A 24955-nucleotide genomic window follows, 5' to 3' on the forward strand; every position below is an offset into this window, starting at 1 on the left:
TACCTTCCTCTTTGTCTTTGAGCACTAGCGCCTGCAGGATGTCGGACAGAGACACGATCCCCTTCACCACCTCATGTTCATCCACCACCACCAGCCTGTGCACCTGAGCAGAAAGGAAAAATGTTCAGTGATGACTCGGAGCCCAGAGTTGTATCTCAATCACTGAACTATCCAGAGAAATGCTAGTCTCACAGTACCGTTGTGGAAGTAATAATAATAATAATAATAATAATAATTCACCTCAGCTTCCACCAGTCTGTTGATGATGGCCTGGAGAGTCTCGTGCCTGTTGCAGGTCAGGACTCCCTCAAAGTACTGCGACCGGTGCTGCAGCGCTTTGGTCACTGTGATGTCCAGGTTGTTATACGTCTTCTCTGCTGCCAAATTCTAAAGGGACAAAAAAAACATGCATAACCAATGGACAAACACATTTAAGATAAGCTTATTGTCCCTCAGCGCTACTTACTATGACGTCAAACTTTGAGTAAATATCTACCACTCGGCCTGAAATCAAAAAACAACATAAGTATCGCTAAAGTAATCCTGTAATGAATTTGAAATGCAGTGAGACACTCCAGTCATCCTTCACCTTTGTCATCGACGACAGGGAGCGCAGACACTCGCTGCTCCACAAAAATCCCTAAAGCCGTGTAAAGTGGCGTGTCCGAGCGCACCACAGCGATCTTATGGAACGTCCCGATGTTCAGCTCCTCTAACGTTTTACCTAAAAATGACGGTTTGGGCATCTCTGATATCTGCAGACAGGCAAACACAAGAAACCCATCAATTTAGCAATCATCTACCACGTTTAGCTTAGACCACATGTGCCTGTATCCATTCTCATAACAAACATTTATTGTGCTATTGTGAAGTCATTGTAAAAAGAACTTACGAAAAGTTTGAGAAATTTAAGGATCCTCTTGTGGGTGAGAATATAAAGTGTGTTTCCGGTCAGTGGGTCGATCACTGGTAATCTGTGGATCTTGTTCTTTAGCAAAGATGAAACCGCATCATACAAACTGGAAAAGAGAGGTCAGATAATAGAAGGTAAATACGGCTAATAAAATAACTCTGATCATAAAACAACGAGACGGTAAAATCAAAGAAAAGGAGATAATACGGTTGTGTTCAGAAGTTTACATCCCCCTGTCAGAATTTTTCACTCATAGTTCGTGGTTGTGAAGCCATTTATGGTGAATCAACTGAGTTTGCTATTTTTAAATCATAATGAAAAAAGAAAGTACCAAAGTGACCCTGATCAAAGGTTTACGTACCCCAGTTTTAATATGTATGGCCCCCCTTTAACATCAATGACAGTTTGGAGTCTTTTGCAGTAGTTGTGGATGAGGTTCTTTATTTTTTGTGATGGTAAAGTGGCCCATTCTTCTTGGCAAAAAGCCTTCAGTTCCTGGGCTGTTTTGCATGAACTCCACGTTTGAGCTCTCCCCACAGTGGTTCAATGACATTGAGGTCAGGAGACTGAGATAGACACTAATGGGACCTCCACTTTATTCTGCTGGAGCCACTGGCATCAGCGAACCACCTTCTTATTTTACAGTAGGTATGGTGAACTTTTCACCATAAGACTTTCATCATAGGCCTATGGGTGCACCATACCTACGGTAAAATATGGAGGTGCTTCGCTGATGCCGTTCTGTTCATGAAAAAAAGCCCAGGAACTTACAGGAACAATGGGCCGCTTTACCATCAGAAAATATAAAGAACCTCATCCATAACTACCACATAATACCTCAAACTGTCATTGATGTTGAAGGGGGCCACAGTATTAAAACTGGGGTATGTAAACTTTTCATCAGGGTCATTTTGGTACGTTCTTTTTTCATTATGATTTAAAAATAGCTAACTCAGGTGTTTCACCACGAATGGCTTCACAACCACTAACTATGAGTGAAAAAAAACGTTTTGTGCTATCTTTAATATTCTTAGAATAATAGCCAAAAGATTCAAAATTCTGCAAGGGTATGTAAACTTTTGAACACAACTGTATGTACAATACTCTTGAACTAAGACATTTCACACACCTTGCATTTGGAGATATGCTGACCAAGGGCTTGAATGAGTCTTGGAGGTATACTTCTATAAAGAAAAAACATGTGCAACATCGGTGTGAGGGCAACATTAAAAACAAAAAACACTTATATACATGGCGACAGTTTCAAACAGACCTCTCCATGTTTCAATTTTATGTTCTTCCAACTCATAAATCTGAACCTGGGACAAAGGCATGAGATATTAGCCGTCCACATCAACTTCTTCTATGAAAAAGTTACTTCATTAATCTATATCTAGCTTAAACTTAATTATATTTAATAGTTTTGTTCATCTTACCAGTGGAGATTTGTAGTAGCGATGGAGAATGTTGATGAAGTCTGTGATGGTGAGCATTCCTGAGCACAGGCACAAGGAGGTCAGTGGGGCTCCAAAGTCATAGAACTTTCTATAAAAGTGATAAAAGTCTCTCACCGACAAAGCACTGTTTCTTACTGTCCCAAAGCGGCGCTGCTCTGACTCCGTTAGAAACCAGTGCGAAGAAAGCTTTTTTTACCTGAGCAAAACAAAATGCAAAATAGCTCACACAATATCCCACTATTTTTTAGAATCTATTTGCGTTGGATAAAATCGTATTGAATCCTCTAAGCTCCTAATATATAAATGGACAAAATCAGTATACACAGTCCCAGTAGAAGTTTGTAGGTTGAAATTAATGTGCGTAGAAGTCATTGCACATGAGAAACAAGTGCCTTCGTACCTGAAGTGAAGTATCAAAAACAACCAACTTGGAGCTGGTGGGAACAAGGTCATAACATCGATGTGACTTCATAAATCTAGTGTAGACATTATACTCTGGATCTGTACAACACAGACATTACATTTCAATCATTTATTATACAGAGAGATTTGGGGAAAAGAGAAAAACATGCCTCACCTTCAATGACCGGGTCCTTTTTGCCCTCCAGATCATCAATAACTCCTGGTATCTGGAAAATGTCACCGCAAAAATAGTCAAGCCCTTATAGTTCATCATTGCAAATAGCGCTTAACAGTCAGTGAGATGTAAAGGAGTTTCAATACATTTGTAATAAACAAAACAAAATCTATTTTTATTAGTTAAGATAAGATACGATATGATAGAACTTTATCGATCTCACAATGGAGAAATTCCCTTGTTACATCAGCTCTCAAGAAACACTCAGGTGGTGCAAATACAAACAGGAAGAACAGGATAATGTAATGTAAGTAATTGTACAATACACCATAATAACAAACATTTAAGACACATTTATAACTTGACAGGCAGTGTTCTTTGAAAGATTACTCGTCCCTTTTACACCTAAAATATACAGGTAGAATTTTGTGCCATCACAGCATGTCTTAGTTTAGACAAAGTTAATGCTTAAGAGTCTAGGCTTCATGGTCAGTTTGACATTAGTCAGATCCACAAATAGACTAACAAAGAAGATCGTATAAGATTACATAGAGTTGATCTTTCTCCAGGGCCATACTGGAAATAAGTGTTTAATGCTGTACGTGTTACCCTCGGTGAGTATTTGTATTGATATATTTATACATGTATACATTTTACCAAATAAATTCATATCATATCAATGGTTTCATGTTACATTTGCATTGCTTATTGTAACCACAGGTGACAACAGCAGCCTTTAATCGATCAAGTAGGACTCGAGTGTAAAGAATATGTTAGCTTTAGCTCGTAGCAGCTGTGTTGACATTAAGTCGAGGTGACAAGGTAATGTAAGGTTAGACCTTTGCAAAGAAGAAAAGCTCTGACGTGTAGTACATGTTGCACAAGTGTCTGGAACTGATGCCAAAAAGCACCTTTATTACTCAGTCAATTGTCAAGCTTTTATCCAAGCCTAAAAACTCATTTGTTTTTCATAAAACACATTTCTTGGTTGTTAGCCACTTCAAGCTAGCATGCTACAAGTATAATTAACCATAAACATTTTGTGGAGTATTGTTTATTGTATTGTGGTCTGACAAAATGTTAAATAATGTAACTAAACTGAGAGTTACTTACACACTCCATGGCCATGATGTTTTCTTCTGGAGAAAATGTTTCCTTGGAAAAGGACGCGGGTTTCACTCTGATCTCTCCAGGCAACTCCAGCGGACTGAGCTGTTACCGCAATGCACGTGTTAAAGGCGCACCGAAGTCACTGAAGATGGATTGGAATATGGGAACTGTGTTGGCTTTCTTTGTTTAGGTTTAATAGGTCTAATATTGCGCCTTATTGCTTCAATGAAAACCCGCGATTGGAATTGTATTGTTTCTGGTCATTTTTATACTTTTGACCAAAGGATATAATATAAGAGGACAGTAACTACTAGGGCTGGGACGATCCACTTTTGTCACGACCCGATTCATTTCACGATACTCAGGGCCGATACGATACGATAAATTATTATTAATAAAGGCACACCGCGTAAGATTCAACCCAATAAACAAAACTGAAATACAAGCATTTATTTTATGATAGATATTTTCACCATTGAAAAATACCTCAACCAAATATGTGCTTTTGTGCTAAGCGGCTCGCCTCTGCTAAAACATGACTATAACTTTACCGGGAGTGGGTACGTCTCCAACTCGTTTCCATGGAGATGTTAGCTAAAGTCTGTAGAATTGAGAGTTAAACAGGTTAGGCCCTCATCCAGATCCATTCTTTGATTATTCACTGCAAAAATAGAATTTTCTGTGTCGAGCTGGTCACTGAAAACATGTTTTGTGTTGATGGCAACAGTATAGTCCAAAATGTTACGCAGTGTGCCTTTAAGTATGTTTACCTTAAAATGTGTAAAAAGCCATGTGTCCAAAGTTTATAAACTAAATTCCGTTTGACATTTACTGAAGTGTTTAGATTGAAAAGTGTATTAACGCATAATGTAACAAAAGCTGTATAACTGTTACTGGAAAACAAAGGAGTGTGTGATAAAAAATGCCTCCAAACACAACTATTGAAAGTATTGCGATACTTGATAAAGTATTGCACTTGGTATTGTAGCACAAAGTATTGCGATCCAAGTCCGATCCGATATTTTGTCGTAGCCCTAGTAACTACTGACTATTCACAGCTAGACCGTCTTTGTGAAGAATTGTGTAAAGAGGAAAACATGACACAATTAAAATGAGTAACAATTTTATTTTATATACAAAACTGTTTACAGCAAGTTTTCTGCATCCACATGTCATGTCCGGCACAGGATTTTTAATGTCTGTGATAAAAACACAAACACGTCTCTGGGATAAACTGTCAACGGAAGAGGAAAAAGAAACACTTTGGGGGCACTTTAAATTGAGAAGGAAAATAATTTCAAGGAAGGACCAACGACCTGTAAGGCACAATTAAGACACAGCACTACTAGCCTCTACTCTAATCATTCACCAACCAAATACTAAACCAGCAAAGTACAAAATGTACCCTTTAGAGATACAACAAAAGAATTGAAGGAAATCCAAACATCTTTACAACACACCAAAGGAAAAGGCCAATTATCATACTTTCGACGGTCAACTATCAAATCCACAAAATCTAACTCTGTGGATTATGTCGGCTTGGTTTCAATTCACGGTCGTCAGAATCTTACATTTTAGTGGCCATTATATTAGGTACAAGTATAGTGATGACAGCTTGCAAGTTACCAAAAGCACAAAGGGAACGTTCATCAGGTTTAGGCTTGAAACATTCACCATTTCTGTATGTAATTGTGTGGGTGACTGGAGCCTATCCCAGTTACAATACAATATCCATGTCTTTAGATGCTGGGAGGATGAAGCTCAAACCAAGCATCAAAATACTGAATAATTGATCAATGGCATCAACAATTAAGCTTTTTCCAACACAAAATTGAACATATTCTTATTTTGGGGCTTACCACAGGTTTCAGCAAGTATATATTTCTGAAAGACAAACAACTGCATTTTTAGCATTTAAAGATGTACCTAATATAGTGGCCTGTGAATACTATAGGAAAATATCAAAACCATTACCACTCATAAATCTTCACAAAATCATTTTCCCCCATGGCTAATGGCTATACAAAAATTTTAAACCCTATATCAAATTTATTTTAAGGCAGTCTACAAACTTAACTTTTTTTTTCTTTTTTTACAATAACAAGAACACATTAAGGGGAGTAAAGGAAAAGAAAGCAGCACAATAAAATGTGCTTCAGTGACATGTTTAACACATTTAAATCAATGTGATTCCACGTCACTGTGAAAATAAAAATAATTACATTTATCTATACCTTGTACGTCGTTTCAATGTGTATTCCACTATCTGTATTTAACTATAGTTGTTGGTTTGATTAATTATAAAACAATCAACAAGCTAGGTTGCGTTCATGAGGCATCGTAACTTGCGGTGGAGAATTGTATGTCTATTGCAGATATTCATAAAGTCTGCCAGCACCAATGGACAATTGGGAAAATAATTTTCTCACAGCAATATCAAAAGGTGTGTGTATTATTCAATCACATGGGTCTGATTGCTGTCAGTTTGAACGGACTTGAAGCCATAAGATACATTTTTGTTAACTTTGTGGAAATTATACCTGACAAATAATGATCAGGTTCAATATCTTGGAGATTTCTATGAAATATTGTTCCTTTGAGTTATTTTAGCCTCTGCCCTTCATCTGACATTTGACTTCATAAAATTCTAGAACATAAATGCAACCTAATAAACTGATCAATACAATTAAAGGGATTTTTTTTGGACTGCCTGAGGGGATGTCTTTATGAAAATAAATGAAGCATATTTTTCTGCAGCATTAGCAGGTCATTGAGGTCACGATGTTTCAAGCTGGTGACATCATGCCTCATGTCTCCAGCAAAATTCAACCTGAAGATGTCCGGGAATCGGGCGTTTACATGACGGCACACTTTTTCACCTCCGTGGGTGCATTTCCATCCGCCTTCTCCATTTCTAAAATAATTCGTTTGAAGACCTCCACAGCAGTCTGCAACAATGAACAATGTAAAGCAGAGAGTAGTGTTGGTTAAACATCACAATTGGTCACATCCAAAATCAAAAACTACAATCAACAGGTATCATCTGGCTACGTGGGATTTATAAAACTCCTTCTAGGCTTGGAACTTTGCTCACCTCCACGGCAGCTCAGACCCTGGCATACACTATACACAAAGACTGCAATCAATGGGAAAAGGCAACACACACACAGAGGCGGAGACATTTTTTTTGTGTTATTCTGTTTTCTTTCATTTTAAATCCTACAATCCTATACAGAAAATACCATGAACAGAATTGGATCATTTGGTGGTGGACAGGACGCAAGGGCGTTGAATTTTCATAATTTTATTGCTATCTCAAGGCATTTAAAGACCTGTGATCTCATGCATGCGTGGGAGCGCAGCATCTGTATCTGTATTTATGAACTAATGAACAGACGCGGGTTTAGAGTCCTCCCGTAAACTGCACATAAGCACTGTCGGCCCTAAATAACCATGCCGCTCCTCGTGATGGGTGTCGGTCCACTGTTGCTCGTCTCTCACCCCGTATATAGACCTGCCTCTCACATTTTAAAACAGGGATTCTCACATTATCGCCTCTCATTATCCTCCCTCTTTCATCCATCCTGCACAGCGTGACCGGGCCACATTATTATGCAATAAAAAAGGCTGATTCTTGGAGAAAGTGTAAGAATAAACTCCACAGTATCCCACAGAATCAGTGGAGACCAAATGGCTTGGTTTGACTTAACAGTGCCAAAACAGGACAAAAGTTGAGCTGACGCTTAAAATATAAAAATAGCAAGATGGGGGGAAAAATATAAAGAACATCGAGTAATCATAATTTTCACTAAATGTCAATGTCGCTCATTATAGCCTCATATCAGGAAAATCTCATTCAAAACTAACTTTGTATTGTAATTTCACGCAAGTAGGGTTGACGTGCGCGCAGATTAGCACAGCAAGTGAGATCTATAGAGCATACTGTAGGACTGCGTGGAGAGGTGCACACAGAGGGTTTTATAAATCCGGATTTTCACTGGCTTGCTGAGCATAAAATCTACGCAGTCTGAGCTGCCAACTAAGTGTAAGATTGATAGTTTGATGTTGTCCCACATCTAATTGCCGGTATAAAAGTAAACCTACAGATATTTAAAAATGTAAAGACCTCTATTCTTACACTAAAGTATGTTAGATGCGTGTACCAGGCAGTTAACAGCGTTGTTCAGTAGCTCTCTTTGTTTACTTTCTGATATTGTTTTGACAAATGAAACCCTCTGGCCATTGCGCCATAATGCCAAGAACATAGTGGATAGTGCATAGTGCAATCATTGCTTTATCACTGAAGTCCATTCTTGTTCACGTCCAACCCTATCATACATTTTTCTGTACATTAGAGTTGCATCTTACAACTTACAGCATGAAGATGAATTGAATGCACGCTCTGGTCTTTGTTACTGTGGTAAGAGACAGAAGTCATACCTCATTTTCCTTGGCAGAGGACTCCATAAAAGCAGCTCCCCAGGAATCAGCAAGTTTCTTTCCCTCTTCAGGTTTGATTACTCTGAGAACAAACAAAACTGTAACCACACAATTTCATGCAAGATATTTTTGCCCCATACGTTACAAGTTTTACTGCGTTACCCCCTGCAACCAAACCACTGACCGCACAACAACTTATAGACCACTTACCTTTCCATGTGTAGATCCTTTTTGTTTCCAACGAGAACTGTTGGAACTCTAAAATATGATAAAGATTGTAAGAATATGCACTTTAAGAGAGACACTATCTTTAGAAACTTACTGAATTTTTCCAACCATGTCTAGCAGCTTGTCGTGTAGTGACTGAACAACTTCAAAACTAATGAGAAACACAGTAAACATAAACATTAAATATTGTTTTGCAGACAATACTGACTGTTGAGGCTGCGCAACATTGGATAAATCTCCAAAATGATTTTCCGAACAAGTACTTGTGATAGTTCTTTGTATTTTATGATCAAGATTCAGCTCAATGTGCATTCTTTTCAACACAATTAACAAACATTAACTATTAGGAGAGTGCTGAAACATTAGCTGCTAAATGAATAAAACACACTCATGTATGTATTTAAGACCATGTTTTTAGGTCTGAACTAAGTTAGCAAGTTTGATACATAACCATCCCCACTGGAGAGTACAACGTATTGTTTGTATATTGGAGAGTGAAATTGTGAAGCCATACGAGTTACTGTAATTTCGCTGTAAGGGTTTCAATGGCACAGTAAGTATAACATCCCGTCTACCTTTTCATTGATGTCACTGAATACACAAGGACATAGCCATGGATGTCCATTGAGTGAGACTGTGGGAAAATTGAGTATTCATCCTGCACAAAGAGGAAAACATGTCACATGTAAAGCCCAAAACTATCACTGATAAATAAAATATATGTTTTAGATTGAGATCTGCCACGGAACTTACTTGTCCAGCTGTATCAACCAGTTGAAGATTAAAGTCTTGACCAAGTACACTGATCATTTTATTAAAGGCTGAGGAGGGTAAGAAAGTATTGCATTAAGTTTGAACCCAAAACAATGTGGGGAATATTATCAGATCACACTTACTATTTTCGATAGTGGGGTCATAGGAGTCAACAAACTGGCCTTCCACAAACTGTATTGTCAAAGAGGATTTTCCTAATATGGGCATTCACAAACACAGGCATGGTATTAGGACATAGCCATAAAATATAGATTATACAACAAAGAGTAGTGACAAAGAGTTGACGCAACCTATCGATAGCGACGGGGGGGATTTGCTTGAGAAAACAGTTTTGTTTACACTTTACGGAGAACCACATGTTCTAGTAGGCCATATTGTTTCGAAAATACTACGAGCACTAGGCAGCAAAACTTTTCACAAAACGTGACAAACAATCATCATCTAGTGGTGGCCAAGCTGTGCTTTTCAATCCCAACTAAACAAATGTGCGTTGAAAGACCCTGGATTCACTAAGAAAAACAAAGCCGTAGCGTTAGCATATTAGCCTCTTAGCTCCCTCGTTAGCCGTGCCCCCCGATTTACTCACCTACAGATCTGTATCCTATCACTGCAATCTTTCTGTATTTGGGTTGAGGCATTGTCGATGAAAAATCTTCGTAGGATTTGTTAAGAAAAATGTAACACCGAACAGCTAATGTTATACGGACTAACTTTTATCGACACATTCGTGTCGAGTCACGTGACAACAACAAACTTTTTGGTGGAGCTGGGCCTCGAGTGGAACTTCTAAGTTTAACCTCTACAAGTACACCTTGTACTTCACCCCGAAAACCACATCTGCCCGCCTTTACTATCTATACATCTATATCAATCTACAGTTTACAAAAATATGCTGTTGATTATGTCCCAAAAGTTGAGAACAAAAAGCGTGTTCTCCGCGCTTACGAATCGCAAATCCAAGTGACGGAAACTGTCATTGAGCGAGCAGCAGCTTCACCGTCGTAAAAATATGTCAGACGCCAGAAAATACGATTTCTCTAAAGGTGTCCAAGTTAAAGATGACAAAGAAAGTAATAAACGCATGTCAAATCGCTCAAACGTATTATCTATTAACCATAGACTATAAAAAACGATGACTCTATTAACTCTTAATGCCTCTTCAAAGGTGGTATACATACAGATCTGGTTAACTTTCTCATTTTTTTCCACAATCTATTATTCCAGAATGGACATGTTTTTGTAGCCATTTGAATAGATTGTCAACTGAACTCAGTGCTTGTGATGGCTTTCTAGCTTTTATATATACAGTCTATGGCTTTTACACTGCTCTCATAAAATGGCATTTTATTTTGTCACAACCGGAAATCCCTTGATGTAAACGTGAAACTACTGGGAAATGCTGTCGGAATCAGACAGATGAAATGATCGAAAATCATCTCCTAAACTGAGTGGGCAAAGCGGGTCCAGGAAAATTGACTAATGTAACCATCTCATCCTTTTGAATACGAGGTAAATGTGTGGTTGTCACAGGTAAAATGTGAACAAAATCCATTTTAGTAAAGATAAACCCGCATGCTACTGTTAGCCATTAGCCTATTAGCATTGTGGTGGCTGCCATAGCAACCGTGGCTGTGGTTCTGTTGTGCTAGCGTACAACAAGATGTCCACCTAAATATCGCTGATGTTTTTTTCTGTGTTTGTCTTTCACACTTTATTGAGACACGCGCACTGGAGGACGAGATATTGAATATTTGTAAAATTGTTTGATGTGTTGTAACTTCCAAGTGGTATTGGCTAAGCTGACATGAAATAAGTGTTGACTTGGTTAGTGCTAACTTGGCTAGCAAATGTTTATTAACGCAGTAGGCCAGTCTTAGCTGCCCAGGCCAATCCGCAAATTTAGTAACACCAGTATCTGTTTGTGGCATTGTCAGTGTTGCCAAAGTAGTAAAACATGCATAAAATCTTGAAGTGACAGGTTTGTAGCCCTTCTGTCAATTCTGTAAAAAGGGATTGCTAACTTCGTAGTCAAAACTTTTTACTTGTGAGACTGTTCATCCACGTTGACCATAATGGTTTTAAAGTAACATGTCTTGACAATGCTGCTGCTTAAGAGGGTGTGTGTGCCAGTTGAAATTTCATTTACCTGTGTTATTTTTTTTAGTAATCGACTTAGTATGGAAGCTGATGAACCCAATGGACAATCTTTTACATCAGGTAGATAAACTTAAAGCAAAAGTGAATTCCGCACTTGATGACATTTGTTTTGCTGTTTTGCTAACAACAATGTATTCTCAATAGGCGGAGATTCTTTAATTGAAAGAGATTTTTCTGAGGCATTAGGAGGTCCTACTGTGAGCACACCCGACAGCAAGGAAGCCTCTCCTACTCGCCCACATAGTAAATGTAAAACACTATTTTGCTTTCTTTAACTGACCTATTGCAAGGAGAATTTGCCTCGCCCGTTAATTACTTACAAATATTTGACATAATATTTGGCAATTTTGTATGTAATTGTCTTGGTTTGTCTTTGTAGCCAACTCTATAAAGGTGGAAATATACAGTGATGAAGAGCCTGGCCGCTGTACTGAGGATGAGAGGGGAGAGCGACTTGAGGACGGAGGTGTAGAACCAGGTCCCGAAGCTGTTGGAATCTACAGAGAACTCTCCAATACTGACACCGTACCAGCTGGAGCTACTCGCCTGCCCAATGGAAAACTCAAGTGTGACATTTGTGGCATGATCTGTATTGGACCTAATGTACTCATGGTGCACAAGCGCAGTCATACAGGTCAGTGATGCTCCACTAATATGAAACTCGATTCATTTTAAATAAATGGGTCTGTACTGATATATTGATGTTCTAGCTTGTTTTACAGGTGAGAGGCCTTTCCAGTGTAATCAATGTGGCGCCTCGTTTACACAAAAGGGCAATCTTCTTCGTCACATTAAGCTTCACTCAGGTGAAAAGCCCTTTAAATGCCCTTTTTGTAATTATGCCTGCCGGAGACGAGACGCACTCACCGGTCATCTTCGCACTCATGCCGGTAGGAACATTTATGTAAAAGATGGTAGTGATAAGCTATTTACTCTGACCTTAGTATTTATATCCGTCTTCCAATTGTTCTAGTGTCATCACCAACTGTAGGAAAGCCATACAAATGCAGTTACTGTGGTCGTAGTTACAAACAGCAAAGTGCACTCGAGGAGCATCATGAACGCTGCCACAACTACTTAACGAACATGGACTCACAGCAGACTGCTAAGGCTCTGAACCAAGGTATGTGTCTATGTGAAAAGATGTCTGTTTTTTGACAGGATACAGTTCACCGTACTAAAGACGGCTCTTTTGATGCAGGAGAGGATGTAAAGGATTTGGAATTCATTCCAGATTCTCTCCTGCAGCCCTCATCAGAAAAAATGGCTTTCATAGATCGACTCGCCAATAGCATCACCAAGCGCAAAAGATCCATGCCACAAAAATTTCTCGGTGAGCTAGTTTTGTTTAAAGTAACATTTGTGTAATATGAGTAACTCTTTGCTGTTTTTAGCACAATTAATGTGTGTAGGTGACTTACATATTTCTGATTTGTAAGAAAGCCATGTCACCACATTAACGAGTTACTCAAAGCTTACAATGTAGAATATGCACTATGTGTAGCAAGTTGATTAAGTTGAGTTTTTTTTTTAGGTTAAGTTTATTCATTTTTTTTACATTTTCATGTTTCCTTAGAATTTTAGCCAAATAAAAAAAGTTTTAGAACCACTGTTGGAAGGATACTAGAAGGATAGTTCCATAAACCCCTGACTGATTCATTTCTCAGTGGTCTAATGTGAATGAATAGCAACAGTTATGGACTATTGACTTTCTACTTCTACCTAATGTAACTTCCTGTGCCCAAGGATCCTTAATAAACATCATGAAAAATGTAAGACCAGGGAACAGTAATGTAAAATCTTTAACTAAATCTTAAATATAGTTGTGTTATATTTATTAATATAGATTAATATCTTGTGATTTTTTTCTCTTGTGTGTCATATGCACTTTAAATGGTACATAAACACTCAGTTACACTCTACAATTAACAATTTCAATTTGTTAATAGAATTAACGAAAGAAACCACATAGGTAATCAACTTCATCAAACTTTAATTTGCTGCAGTCCACTATTGGGGAGAAGCATAACCATGTCTGATACCATCGTTCTGTTTGCTCTTTGCAGGACCGAAACAGATTCGTCTCAACTTCACAGATGCACATTATGAGCTCAATGCTGGTTTGGACAAAGAAGGTGAGATGCACACGGTTGACATGGAAGCCCCACACTTCACTGACGTGGGAGGAGAATACACAGGTGTAACAGGTAATGGAGGAGGAGGCAGTGTCCAACCACACCATTTACCCCCTTTAGCTTTAGGCCCCCGGTTGGACTGCACAGGGCTCGGGGCCGCAGTCGAAACGGGCCGTGAGGCTGGAGAGGGTCACGAGGACCTGCCAGTCGCTCGAAGCCACACACTTTCACCTAGCAACGGCTGCCAGGATTCGACAGATACCGAAAGCATGACGGATGAACCATGCACTGCCCCGGCTGTTCAGAACCACAACGTCCATCATCTCATTCATCACAATCACATCCAAGCTGCAAATCCGGCGAAGCTCATCCACACCAAAGACAGAGAGCTGGACAGAGAAGATGGTGGGCACGTTGCACAAGTCACCACCCCCGTCCCAACTTCGAGCTCCCCCACAACGCCCTCTTCCACCTCAAGAGAGACTTTTCGTGTAGTCGACGGAGACGGAAGAGCGGTCAAATCTTTTCGATGTGACCACTGCCGTGTGCTCTTCCTGGATCATGTCATGTTTACCATCCACATGGGTTGCCACGGTTTCCGACAGCCCTTTGAGTGTAACATTTGCGGGTATCGGAGTCGAGACCGCTATGAGTTTTCTTCGCACATTGTTCGTGGGGAGCACATGGTAGACGGTTGATGCGGAGGGAGGTTTTCTTTTTGAGAGATTATAAGGAGCTGAGACCTACCTAAGTTTGGTTTGCACAGGTAAAAGTGAATGGCACTATTTATTGAACATGCACTGACCACTTTATTGGGCACATATTTCAATCCAATACAGTCCACTTTACGTAGCGCATTTAAACTGGGAAACTAAAAATGTTGCCGAAGTGCTTTCTTGCTACTTATTGGGATATTTAAAACGTGTTACATTCTCTGTAAACCCTAGAGATTGTTTATAGGCATCAGTAAACATCCCATTCTGTCCCCTGTCCAAGCCACATTCAAAGTGAAATCATCCTTTCCTTTCCTGATGCACAGTATCAAATAAATGTATTGAGTTGATTTTATTGGCTGGCTAGTCAATACAATCATGTATAAGCATTATCAAGTTTGTACGTATTGGTGTGGCCTTTGTATGCTGGTATCCAAGCCTAAAGAGCTCCTATAATTAATGCTTGAATGTAAATCGGAATATACTTAGAGCTTCAATCTAACGCATTTCCATAGATGAAGAGTCAGTGCACTACTACTTGTTCTTTCCTTCACGTGCCTTGCTCCTAAACCATGTCTTGCACCCTGATGAGTAACATTTATTGACTGTTGTCCATTACCCCAACTATCTGCACTTTATTGTAAAAACAAAAAGCTGGGGTTCCTTGCCCTGGAATGAAATCTTTGAAAGTCTTAATGCCTTGCCTTCAAAGCACTTTTCCCTCAAATCTGTGAATTATATTATCATTTACTGTGCTCCAGAAATGAAAAGCTTTATTTAATGACATGTGTGCAGACCAAACTTAAAAGGCGGAAGGGTGTTTTTTTTTAAACTGTTCTCTGAAAATGCACTTTTAATCAATGAATTTCTAAATGTTGCTTTGTGATTATTTTGGAAGTACAATTTAAGGCCTTTATGTGTGTGTGAATGCTGTGATTTTGCAAATTAATATTGTTTAATATGATGCTTTTTGTTGCACTGATAACCTGCCAGAAAATTATGACAATGATTATTAAACTGTTTTGAAGAATACTTACTTGATCTGCAGATTACTCTCACCACTTTAAACGGTACTTGTGACCTTTTTCCCCCCTAAGTTTTGAGTTGATATCACTGCTGCAACTTGTTCTTTTAAATTGTGACCCGAGTCTCTACTGGTTACTGGGAAGATTACACAACTACAACACTAACCATTTCCCAAAAAACAGTCATTCAAGGACTGTATCCTAGTTATGTTTATTTATATACAGCACATTTAAAAACAACTGCTTTTGACCAAAGTGCTTACCAGAAATGCAACAATGATCAATAATACAATTCCAGGACTGCATAAAAAGATCAGTAAAACCAATAGATTGCCATAAAACACTAATGAAGTAAGTGAACTAAGACTCTGACCCTCTGCCTTTGATTATTTAAAAAACTTGTATAAATTATATTAAAACACAAAATCCAACTGTACAACTGTCAAATCTGCCTTGTGACTGCCAGTTAACTGCCTTTACAGTTGGCATTAAATTCTGTTAGCATAACATTAAGCGAGGTCCTCACAATAACACACTGCATTATTGAACCATATGATTGTTTTAAGGATTAAAGCCGTAACATTGTTGCGGTAAACGTGTGTATTTCACAGCCATTACAAATAATTTGGTTGTGGATTTCAATAGTAATTCATCAAAGCTGTATCAGCCTGCTGTCCATCTGAAATTATATGTCAAATGTCAAACCCAGCTATTAACTCTATATTCAGACTCGCACTACAGGCAGTGAAAACAAGTTGATATATCAAAAATATAACATACCAAAACATAGCCAGATGCCTAATGTACTTTAGTCGATAAATTGTTCCATTCCTTTGAGCCAAAGGAATCACTGGATTTAAGATTTTCCAACACTGCAGTTTGTACAAGTGTAAAAGCTGCTGCAAAAATGTATTGAATGTTGTGGATTAACTACCAATAAATACAATTTAATTATGCATCTCATTGAGTATTTTTATGGGTTATCAACTTCCATTTAACATTTTATAATCTACTGCCAATATGGCAGTCGATGGCCATCTTATAGGTGTGTCCATTTTAAGCATCCAAAAATGTTAGAAACATACAATTTTTAATAGTTTAACTCAATGCAAGCTCTTACAATGTTGGTAAAACGCTGGACAATTTGATGCAGATTTTACCATTACATTTAAAAGGTTTTGAAATAAAAAGGTTCTCGTTTAAATCACCCGTAAGTTATTCTTGAATTACGATCGAATTCAGACTTTGGTTAAAAATACAAAGACATTCCAAATTTTCAAAAAGATTTTATTGAAGCCAACATCAGATTAAGCTTTACATCGGTTTTGGAGGCGCTCTAGGTGCTCCAGCCTGCAAGAAAAAACGAAAAAAGGTAAGCAACCAACAGTTTAAGCTGATAAAATCTTATTGATACGGATACTCACAGCAGGCCTGAACCTGGGTGGGGGGGTCCTGTCTTTGCGGGCCTCACAGGAGCGATTCCTCACCACTTTACTGTGGATGGCACAGCTGACACAGTAGTGCAGCTTCACATACAGCTTGGGCAGGCCATAAGCTAAAAATGAACAGGAATTCCATATCACGATCATGGTGGACCAACTAACACTTTGTTGATTTGAATGTATTGCAATTAACATAAGCCTCAATGTTTGTATCGCCAACCGGGTTGAAATAGATAAGTTAATTGTATGGCGCCAAATCCCATGAATGTTAAATTACTCAAAGCAGAAGCTTGGATTATATCGAGGTCTCAATTCAAGGCTTGAATTTGCCCGAAACATGCTTCGGTACACTGCTTTCTGTCCCCACACTATATTACTAATGAACTGACCCAGCTACATTTAAACCCTTAAGTTTTTCAATAAAAGTTTGGATCCATTGAGCACTTGGTTGACCATTACACTAGTGAATAGGCTATATTGTGACATGTGGGTTGAGGAAAGAGTCCTTACACTCGAAGACACTGGCCTCAGTGATGTCTCTCACTGCAGCTGCCTCCACAATGTTCCTGATCACAAACTTCTTGATGGCCTTGTCTTTAGGCACACAGCGGGCACAGTTGGTGCAGCGGATGGGCTGCACATGCCCACGGCCCTTCTTGGCACGACCGTTATTCCTCCTTTTCTTGGTCTGGAAGTAATAGTCAGATGAGCATAGTAGTATGCAGATTGTCCTCTTCCCCCCACCCCCCAAATGATACAATATATTCCGATTGGGATTTGAATTTCACAAATAATTGCAACAAATGAGTGCCTACAAAACTAGGTAACATGCAATACTAATTCATATGGGTCTACGCTTAAAATAATGTTTTATTTATTGACAAAGGTGACATAGCCCCCAATTATTTTCTCCCACTTTAGCGGGGGGTAACTAAACCCAAGATGTCGACCTGTCGCCATAGCTTAATACAACAAACGTACTGGACAAATACTGAGTTACTGTGTAATTGTAGAAGCGGGACGCTAATATACGAAATACATGTAATCCTGTAGAGAAATGTCTTTTCTATTATCGGCCGCTCGCTCTCGTGAACACATGCAGCCGAGCTGCTAGCCATGCTAACAGCTAGCATCAGGCCAAGGCCAAAAATACAACTTTTCCAGGATTATTTTGTGGAGAAATTTCATCACAAATGTTTGTTTCCTGGATTATATAAACGAAATAGAATCCCGTGTGTTGTAAATGTGTATAAAAATGCTATTTGAGCGTTTGAGTGGTTGACGCCTCTCTGAGCGCACTCACCATGTTGCACGGGAAGCTGGAAAGAGGACCGGAAGAGGTTGGACTGCAACAAATACCCGTATCAGCTCCGCCTTGTTGGAAACATCACAAACTCATCTTTCACCAATTTATCTCAGTAATGTTTATGTTACATTAAACAAAATAGAGTTGACCATAATGCAAAATCTTAACACAACACAAAATACAGCGCCCATAACCATGCAAGTAAGCTACTGTGGGCTCTTGACCCAAGAGTACTTTTAGTAGTTTCTTTAGATTTGTATTTATTTTTTAATAATTATTTTTTTTTACAGCCAGAAACAATCAGAGTGGGAACCAAAAATAAGTTTATAAAATTTATTCTTTAACATTGCACCTTTCGTGTTGTTAGCAGAGTGTGTTTTTGAAGTAATTCAGAAATATTTTAGACTCGGCTACATATTGTACAGGTTTGTTTACCTGCTTAACCAGTTTGGAACACTTCCTGTGATCTTCCTCAGAAGCGTCACCTGGTGGTCAAAGTGTAGGGAGAGCTTGCGCCCCCTGGTGGTGTTGGCCGCGTTGGGGAGAAGACTTTGAAATTGTATTTAGTTACAGAATACTAAATACTGAGTACTTTATTATGAATACTTTGAATAGCCTACTTTTAGAATACTTACACATGGATTGTCATTATATCATATAAGCTAATTACAAAATTGAAGACTACGATTGATGGAACACCTGTTATGAACTCACTTTGAAGTAGGAACTCAAAAACTCTCTTGGCAAATGGAGCAGCAGATACAGCATTATGTGAACTATGGCATAAGGCGTTTTTAAACATTTATTTTATTTTAGAAAGAAAAGCAGGTTAACATTAAAAGTTCTTTCTTAATAATGCTGTGCAATAAAATGGAGCTAAATGGAGCTATAATGTAATGATTAAGTACTGTAATGTATTCCCTTGATATTTGGAAAGTAACTGTATTCTAAATACTCTCAAATGAAAGTGTAACTTTACCAGAATACAGTTACTTAAATGAGAATTCTAAATACATGTATTTAGTTACTCCCCAACACTGGGTGTGGGATCAGGCGTATGTTCCATCGTCCCAGTTCATAGATGTTGATGCACATTTCCTGATCTCGATGGCTTCTCTGATCCAGCGGTGAAACTTGTTGCTTTTGGCACAAATGTACCAGTAGCCTACATGATTTTCTCCCTCTTGCAATGATCCAAAATGGCTGATTTAAGATTTTGTAGATTACTAAAAGAACAATTTTCAATAGTTTTGACTTAAGAAGACAGTTTGAAACCTTTTCAAAGAACACAATGCATTTCCAGAAATCACACACAGATAAAATACATTAGAAAAACTTTTATTTAAACAGCATTTGGGGTATTATTTCTTTTTGCTCTTCTTGTCCTTTGCCTTTTTCTTGCATTGTTTCTGTGCTGCCTGTTTGTACAGATAGAGTCCCACCAAACCGAGCAGCGTGGGAACCAAAGCCAAACACACGATGGGGAACACGTTGTTGACCATCTTCTGCCACGGCGTCTGCTGGGAAACAGAGATCACCTCCACCTCAAACTCCAGTGCTGCATCACCTACACAACAAAGAGCGAAAGCATTCACTTGAGCTGCTGTATTTTAGTATAGTTTAGACGTATAGCCATTGGATTGGTGATTTATTCATTATAAAATAAAGACTGGATTCACGGAGCACATTTTAAACACATGTCTTGAATATGTAGCCAAACAATCTAACATAAAATATAATATATTATATTTTGATTTGTTCTGGCTTATGGTGTGGCATTGCTAGACTTTTCGCGTGTGTTATTACCTGGTATTGTGGGTGGGTAACCCTTTTTGCCATATGCAAGATGAGCTGGTATCGTGGCTTTAATCTTTTGCCTAATTGAGGAAAAAAACGGCGAGCATTCAGCAACAGAGAAAGCATTTAACAAAAGTAAATCTAACTGTGGCTGTTTGATTTGTATTTTCGGACTCACCCTGCACAGACGCCGAACAAGCTCTGCTCCAGACCTGATAAGTGAAACACAAAGAAATTAAATCCGTTTTCTCTTTCACAATGCACTGACGCTGTCTCCTCTGTGTGACCAAATCAATCTCACGGGCCTTGTTTGACTTTAACCTCAAATGCCCTCTTGATAATTTACCTATGATTACTGTCCTCTTTCCAAGCTCCACGACGAGAGGGTCCCGAGACAGAGACGTGTCAATCACCTTTCCATCCAACAATTTACCCTGAAAAATACAAGCAAATGAAATAAAAATACAATCAAATACAAAATACAACACTCAAAGTGACGGAACATGTGCTTGAACAAAGAAAATGATGTTTAAATAGGGTGTAGAAATAGTTTTAACAGTGTTTATTGAACAATATTGCGGTTGTGAAGAAACATATGGTTGGGAATAAAGAGCAGGGCAACTAAGGGACACACATGGGTTGTCATCAAGGAAAGCTCCATGTGAGGATGAACAGAGAAAGTAGGTGAGTGGGTGCGGGCTTAATAGTGGGGCAATCTTGTGATGCATTATCATTTTGTGATAAAGATAATTAGATGAAACTTGTGCAACACAATGAACGACTAACGCCGGTGCCCCACACAGCAGCCTGAGCCGGTGCCCCACACAGCAGCCTGAGCCGGTGCCCCACACTGCAGCCTGAGCCGGTGCCCCACACAGCAGCCTGAGCCGGTGCCCCACACAGCAGCCTGAGGTGCCCCACACAGCAGCCTGAGCCGGTGCCCCACACAGCAGCCTGAGCCCGTGCCCCACACTGCAGCCTGAGCCGGTGCCCCACACTGCAGCCTGAGCCGGTGCCCCACACAGCAGCCTGAGCCGGTGCCCCACACAGCAGCCTGAGCCGGTGCCCCACACTGCAGCCTGAGCCGGTGCCCCACACAGCAGCCTGAGCCGGTGCCCCACACAGCAGCCTGAGCCCGTGCCCCACACAGCAGCCTGAGCCGGTGCCCCACACTGCAGCCTGAGCCGGTGCCCCACACAGCAGCCTGAGCCCGTGCCCCACACAGCAGCCTGAGCCGGTGCCCCACACAGCAGCCTGAGCCCGTGCCCCACACAGCAGCCTGAGCCGGTGCCCCACACAGCAGCCTGAGCCCGTGCCCCACACAGCAGCCTGAGCCCGTGCCCCACACAGCAGCCTGAGGTGCCCCACACAGCAGCCTGAGCCGGTGCCCCACACAGCAGCCTGAGCCGGTGCCCCACACAGCAGCCTGAGGTGCCCCACACTGCACACTTGAGTTTTACTGCTGACGTGTTGCACCGCCCACAGTTAAAACAGAGGCGACTATCCCAATGAGGTGAGGCAACTGAACTTCTGCATGAAACAAAACAATGAACAATAGACCACAACACGTGTCGTGCGCAATCAGACGGTCTTCAAGTATGCAGAGTGCAGACAACCACTAAGTCCCTGTATTGCAGATCAGACTGCACAACAGCGCCCGTGTGATTCACGCAGCGCCACGAAGCAACATCTGCCTCCGTCACAGAGATCACGAGCAGCAGTCACAGCTGCTCTTTGTAATTGCATTATAATAACTACATGATCTCACCGTGTAGTGGATTTGAAGCGTGTCTCCGATCACAGAGAGCACATCACACGGCTCTGGCTTCACCTAAGGACACAAAGTTTCAGATTAGCAGCTGTGAGTTACAATAAGAGCTACTCCAGCGATAGTTCCATTGTTACTCAGCGTCTCGTACTCACCAGAGTCTCCACCTGCAGCTCCTCCACCACGTTGTCCTCGGCCAGGGCCACTCTACAGGTGAGAGCCGCAAAGAGCAGCAGTAAACCGCTGGACTTCATGGTGAACTTCATTAATGTCGCTGTCAGACACAGAATCTTCCGCTTAGCTGCAGCGACAGCCTCGAGCTCCAGCCTCTGGGACCGAGCGTCTGAACCAAATGGCTGTGCTCCAGCTAATGCTGATGTGTTCAACCCGTGAGATAAGGGGTAGCTGCCCGTGGACGTTGTCCCAACACCTGGGTCCCCGCTGAGCCCGCCTCAAACATTCCGCAATCCGCCAGCAGCATCCCATCGACGTCGGAAGCGGAAGCAGCACAAACTAAGCGCTAGATGGCGCTATTTCCGCTCTGCTACAGCCCCAGAGTCAGGTGGAGGCCAGCAGAACACATCCAGTCATTTTAGAACTGCTGTCAATCCAAAGGGCTGCTTTTGTATGATGCCACATATACACAGAATAATATTAGGCTTGGCAGGTTAGTGTAGTATTACACCATTGCTGTAAATCTCCAAACATGTAGGCTATACCCCAGAGACTGAACTGTATTGATGTAGTACAGTCTATATGCCAATACCTCCAACCATGTACACCTTCATTTTGCTCAAATTTTTACCATTGCAAAATGTACTAAATCATATCAAAATGATCTCCTCAGGAATAGGCTGCGTTCACGTGACATCACAACATTCTAAAGAGCCTGTAGTTTAAAACTGAGGTGGAGGTCAACTGACGGTAACTGTGGTAACTGCAGTAACTGACAAAATGCATATATTTAAGCCTTTGTTTTTTGGCTCATATCTCAGTCATTATTACTGGAGGAATCCACATGCATTTAATTCCAAACAAAAATAAGGCGGAAACTGAATTTTCAAAAAGTGTCCCACTTTACCCATATTCACCCTAATGTTGCAGCACGCAATGAGCGGCCCGATGTCGCAATGATCTGTAGCCTACAATTCCAAGCTGAAAACATCCCCCCTTGTGCAATGTTGATGTAGTGTAATCTGCCTGGTGATATGCCACACCTGTGAGGTGGGATGGATTTTCTCGGCAAAGGAAAAGTGCACTATGGTCTTCCTATTTCAAAACCTCTCATTCAGTTTAATTCAGAATATTTATATATATATATATATATATATATGTCGTTGGGGCACTCGGGGCAGTGACCCCCAAACTGGAGGAGTGGCTCCAGCAGATCCCAGGAAATACATCAGACATCTCGGTCCAGAAAAGTGCAGTTCTAGGAACAGCAAAGATACTGCGCAGAGGACCCGAGCAGGAGGAAAAAGAGAGACCGCCCGCGGAGGGTGAGGAAGAGTTTTTTTTTATTTTATTTTTTTATATATATATACATTTATATATTGGGTATTATGTTGTTATTATGTTATTATGTTATGTATTATGTATTATGTATTATGTATTATGTATTATGTATTATGTTTTGGTTGTTTTGTGACCAAGTCACTCTCCTCCCTTCCCTGAAGGCTAGTGGTGCTTTCCAGGTGTGTGAGATGGAGCTCCTAGTACTTCTTGTGTAAATTTGTTTGAGAGAGGGCAGTTTGCTGTGAGGCTGCATCAGTTATTTTTTGTTTGTCTCCTGTGTTTGTTTTAGTTAAAAGAACAGGCCACCGTTTTTGCATACTGAGATATGTTCTTACCTTAGCTTAGATGAGTTGATGCGTGAATGTAGATTTAGATATGGTTACCTGAGCGTTTACTCGATCAGTCACACAAAGTTAAACATGTCGATTTTCTAAGCGGATATGAAGGGGCACTACATTGTAAGTAATAACACCTTAGGAGCACTTTGACTTTACAAACTTTACGTCAAAGTGTTCCTTTGTATCCGCTTAGAAAATCGACATGTTTAATTTTGTGTAACTACACTTGGATCATGTAAACGCGCACTTAACCGTGTTTAAATAGGGAAAACGTGGAAGAACTTGATCGTTTCTAACTTCACCTCGTGAGGCTCCATAGAGGAGAGGAGGAGAGGCCAAATGCTAACAACATGTTTGGTGATTTTGTGTGACTGAGCGCACGCACAAAGACCAGACAGGGACACATCAACTTGTGTAAGCTCAGGTAAGAACATGTTTCAGTATGGAATAACGGTGGCCTATTTCTGTAAGTCCTAGGCATTTTTCCACATTATTATTTTTTTTCTAAATAAATCACTCTTGAGCACTATTTTGATGCGTCCTCGCCTGCCTTGCCGAAACATCCAACCTTTGACCTCCAGAGCCCAGGAAGAAGTCAAGCTCTATCGACACACTGGATACAGCTATTTGGAGCAGGTGATTAATAGCACCTCTCGGGTATATATATATATATATATATATATATATATATATATATATATATATATATATATATATCATATATCATTTTATTCTCCTCTCATCTCATCTTGAATAAAATGACTCACCTGCTCCAAACAGTTCGGGCTTCTGATGCTGGTCAGGGTACTACATGTTGTGCCTATGTCGGATCAACTCATTCACATCTCATTCCACGATTTAACTATCTTCGGGGCCCGACATATTAACAGGGGCCCCAAGCTAGTATCTCATGCCCCCCACTCAGAAAGTTGACATAAGTATCCGTATTTTTTTCCCATTCATGTCCCTTTTCATCCCACTCTGTAATAGCTCTATACCCTTCATCGGGTGCTCGAGGGGTCATGAGAGCTCACCCAAAAAGCGCTCGACTGTGTCCCTCGTGGTGCCCTGTGGGGGGTGCTGTGGAGTATGGGGTCCGAGGCCCTCTGCCAGGGGCCGGGTGAACCTCAGGATCTCATCTCTGCTGTTTGCAGATGATGTTGTTCTGTTGGCTCCATCAAATCAGGACCTCCAGCGCGCTCTGGGGCGGTTTGCAGCCGAGTGTGTAGCGGCCGGGATGAGGATCAGCACCTCCAAATC

The 24955-nt window shown here is 40.3% G+C and overlaps 5 protein-coding genes across 8 annotated transcripts in view; 1 reads left to right on the forward strand and 4 right to left on the reverse strand.

Moving 5' to 3' along the window:
• Positions 1-4155, reverse strand: part of prkag1 (protein kinase, AMP-activated, gamma 1 non-catalytic subunit) — a 5398-nt gene extending 1243 nt beyond the window's left edge. The window contains exons 1-12 of the mRNA XM_079579015.1: positions 4061-4155; positions 2948-2999; positions 2771-2871; positions 2485-2566; positions 2350-2408; positions 2187-2232; positions 2043-2097; positions 893-1019; positions 590-755; positions 467-504; positions 241-387; positions 4-103 (exon numbers count right to left, since the gene is read on the reverse strand). Coding sequence (XP_079435141.1) covers positions 4-103; positions 241-387; positions 467-504; positions 590-755; positions 893-1019; positions 2043-2097; positions 2187-2232; positions 2350-2408; positions 2485-2566; positions 2771-2871; positions 2948-2999; positions 4061-4075 — 988 coding nt within the window. The 5' untranslated portion in view covers positions 4076-4155. The remainder of the gene's footprint in view (positions 1-3; positions 104-240; positions 388-466; positions 505-589; positions 756-892; positions 1020-2042; positions 2098-2186; positions 2233-2349; positions 2409-2484; positions 2567-2770; positions 2872-2947; positions 3000-4060) is intronic.
• The window catches only part of LOC306979681 (small ribosomal subunit protein eS26), a 25621-nt gene extending 7294 nt beyond the window's left edge, over positions 1-18327 (reverse strand). Inside the window, exons 1-4 of one of the 2 annotated variants that reach the window (XM_079578764.1) lie at positions 18275-18327; positions 17482-17659; positions 16954-17084; positions 16851-16879 (exon numbers count right to left, since the gene is read on the reverse strand). In XM_079578764.1, coding sequence (XP_079434890.1) covers positions 16851-16879; positions 16954-17084; positions 17482-17659; positions 18275-18277 — 341 coding nt within the window. In that variant the 5' untranslated portion in view covers positions 18278-18327. Of the gene's footprint in view, positions 1-16795; positions 16880-16953; positions 17085-17481; positions 17660-18274 lie in introns of those variants that run through there. The other variant, XM_079578763.1, reaches the window with a different exon arrangement.
• On the reverse strand, positions 5189-10459 carry rhebl1 (Ras homolog, mTORC1 binding like 1). The gene is made up of 8 exons (XM_079579148.1): positions 10086-10459; positions 9622-9693; positions 9479-9546; positions 9301-9383; positions 8820-8876; positions 8708-8755; positions 8498-8579; positions 5189-7005 (listed from the first exon to the last, which is right to left on the reverse strand). The coding sequence occupies exons 1-8, from the start codon at positions 10135-10137 to the stop codon at positions 6913-6915; spliced, it is 555 nt and encodes a 184-aa protein (XP_079435274.1). The 5' UTR covers positions 10138-10459; the 3' UTR covers positions 5189-6912.
• LOC306979424 (zinc finger protein Eos-like) lies at positions 10867-14678 on the forward strand. 3 transcript variants are annotated; one of them, XM_079578373.1, is made up of 8 exons: positions 10867-11008; positions 11664-11716; positions 11801-11905; positions 12036-12290; positions 12367-12546; positions 12630-12779; positions 12858-12989; positions 13723-14678. In XM_079578373.1, the coding sequence occupies exons 2-8, from the start codon at positions 11677-11679 to the stop codon at positions 14487-14489; spliced, it is 1629 nt and encodes a 542-aa protein (XP_079434499.1). In that variant the 5' UTR covers positions 10867-11008; positions 11664-11676; the 3' UTR covers positions 14490-14678. The 3 variants fall into 3 exon arrangements, with proteins under 3 accessions (XP_079434499.1, XP_079434501.1, XP_079434500.1); XM_079578375.1 differs by having other exon boundaries at positions 12379-12546; XM_079578374.1 differs by lacking the exon at positions 10867-11008 and adding an exon at positions 11212-11477.
• A 1286-nt stretch (positions 18328-19613) lies between the features above and the next one.
• Positions 19614-22345, reverse strand: fkbp11 (FKBP prolyl isomerase 11). The gene is made up of 6 exons (XM_079579466.1): positions 21998-22345; positions 21843-21905; positions 20421-20508; positions 20253-20286; positions 20084-20154; positions 19614-19844 (listed from the first exon to the last, which is right to left on the reverse strand). Exons 1-6 carry the CDS (start codon positions 22106-22108, stop codon positions 19639-19641), a joined length of 573 nt encoding a protein of 190 aa, XP_079435592.1. The 5' UTR covers positions 22109-22345; the 3' UTR covers positions 19614-19638.
• Positions 22346-24955: the final 2610 nt, after the last annotated feature.

The sequence above is a fragment of the Gobius niger genome, assembly GCF_951799975.1.
Source record: "Gobius niger genome assembly, chromosome: 20".
NCBI classification, from domain to species: Eukaryota; Metazoa; Chordata; class Actinopteri; order Gobiiformes; family Gobiidae; genus Gobius; species Gobius niger.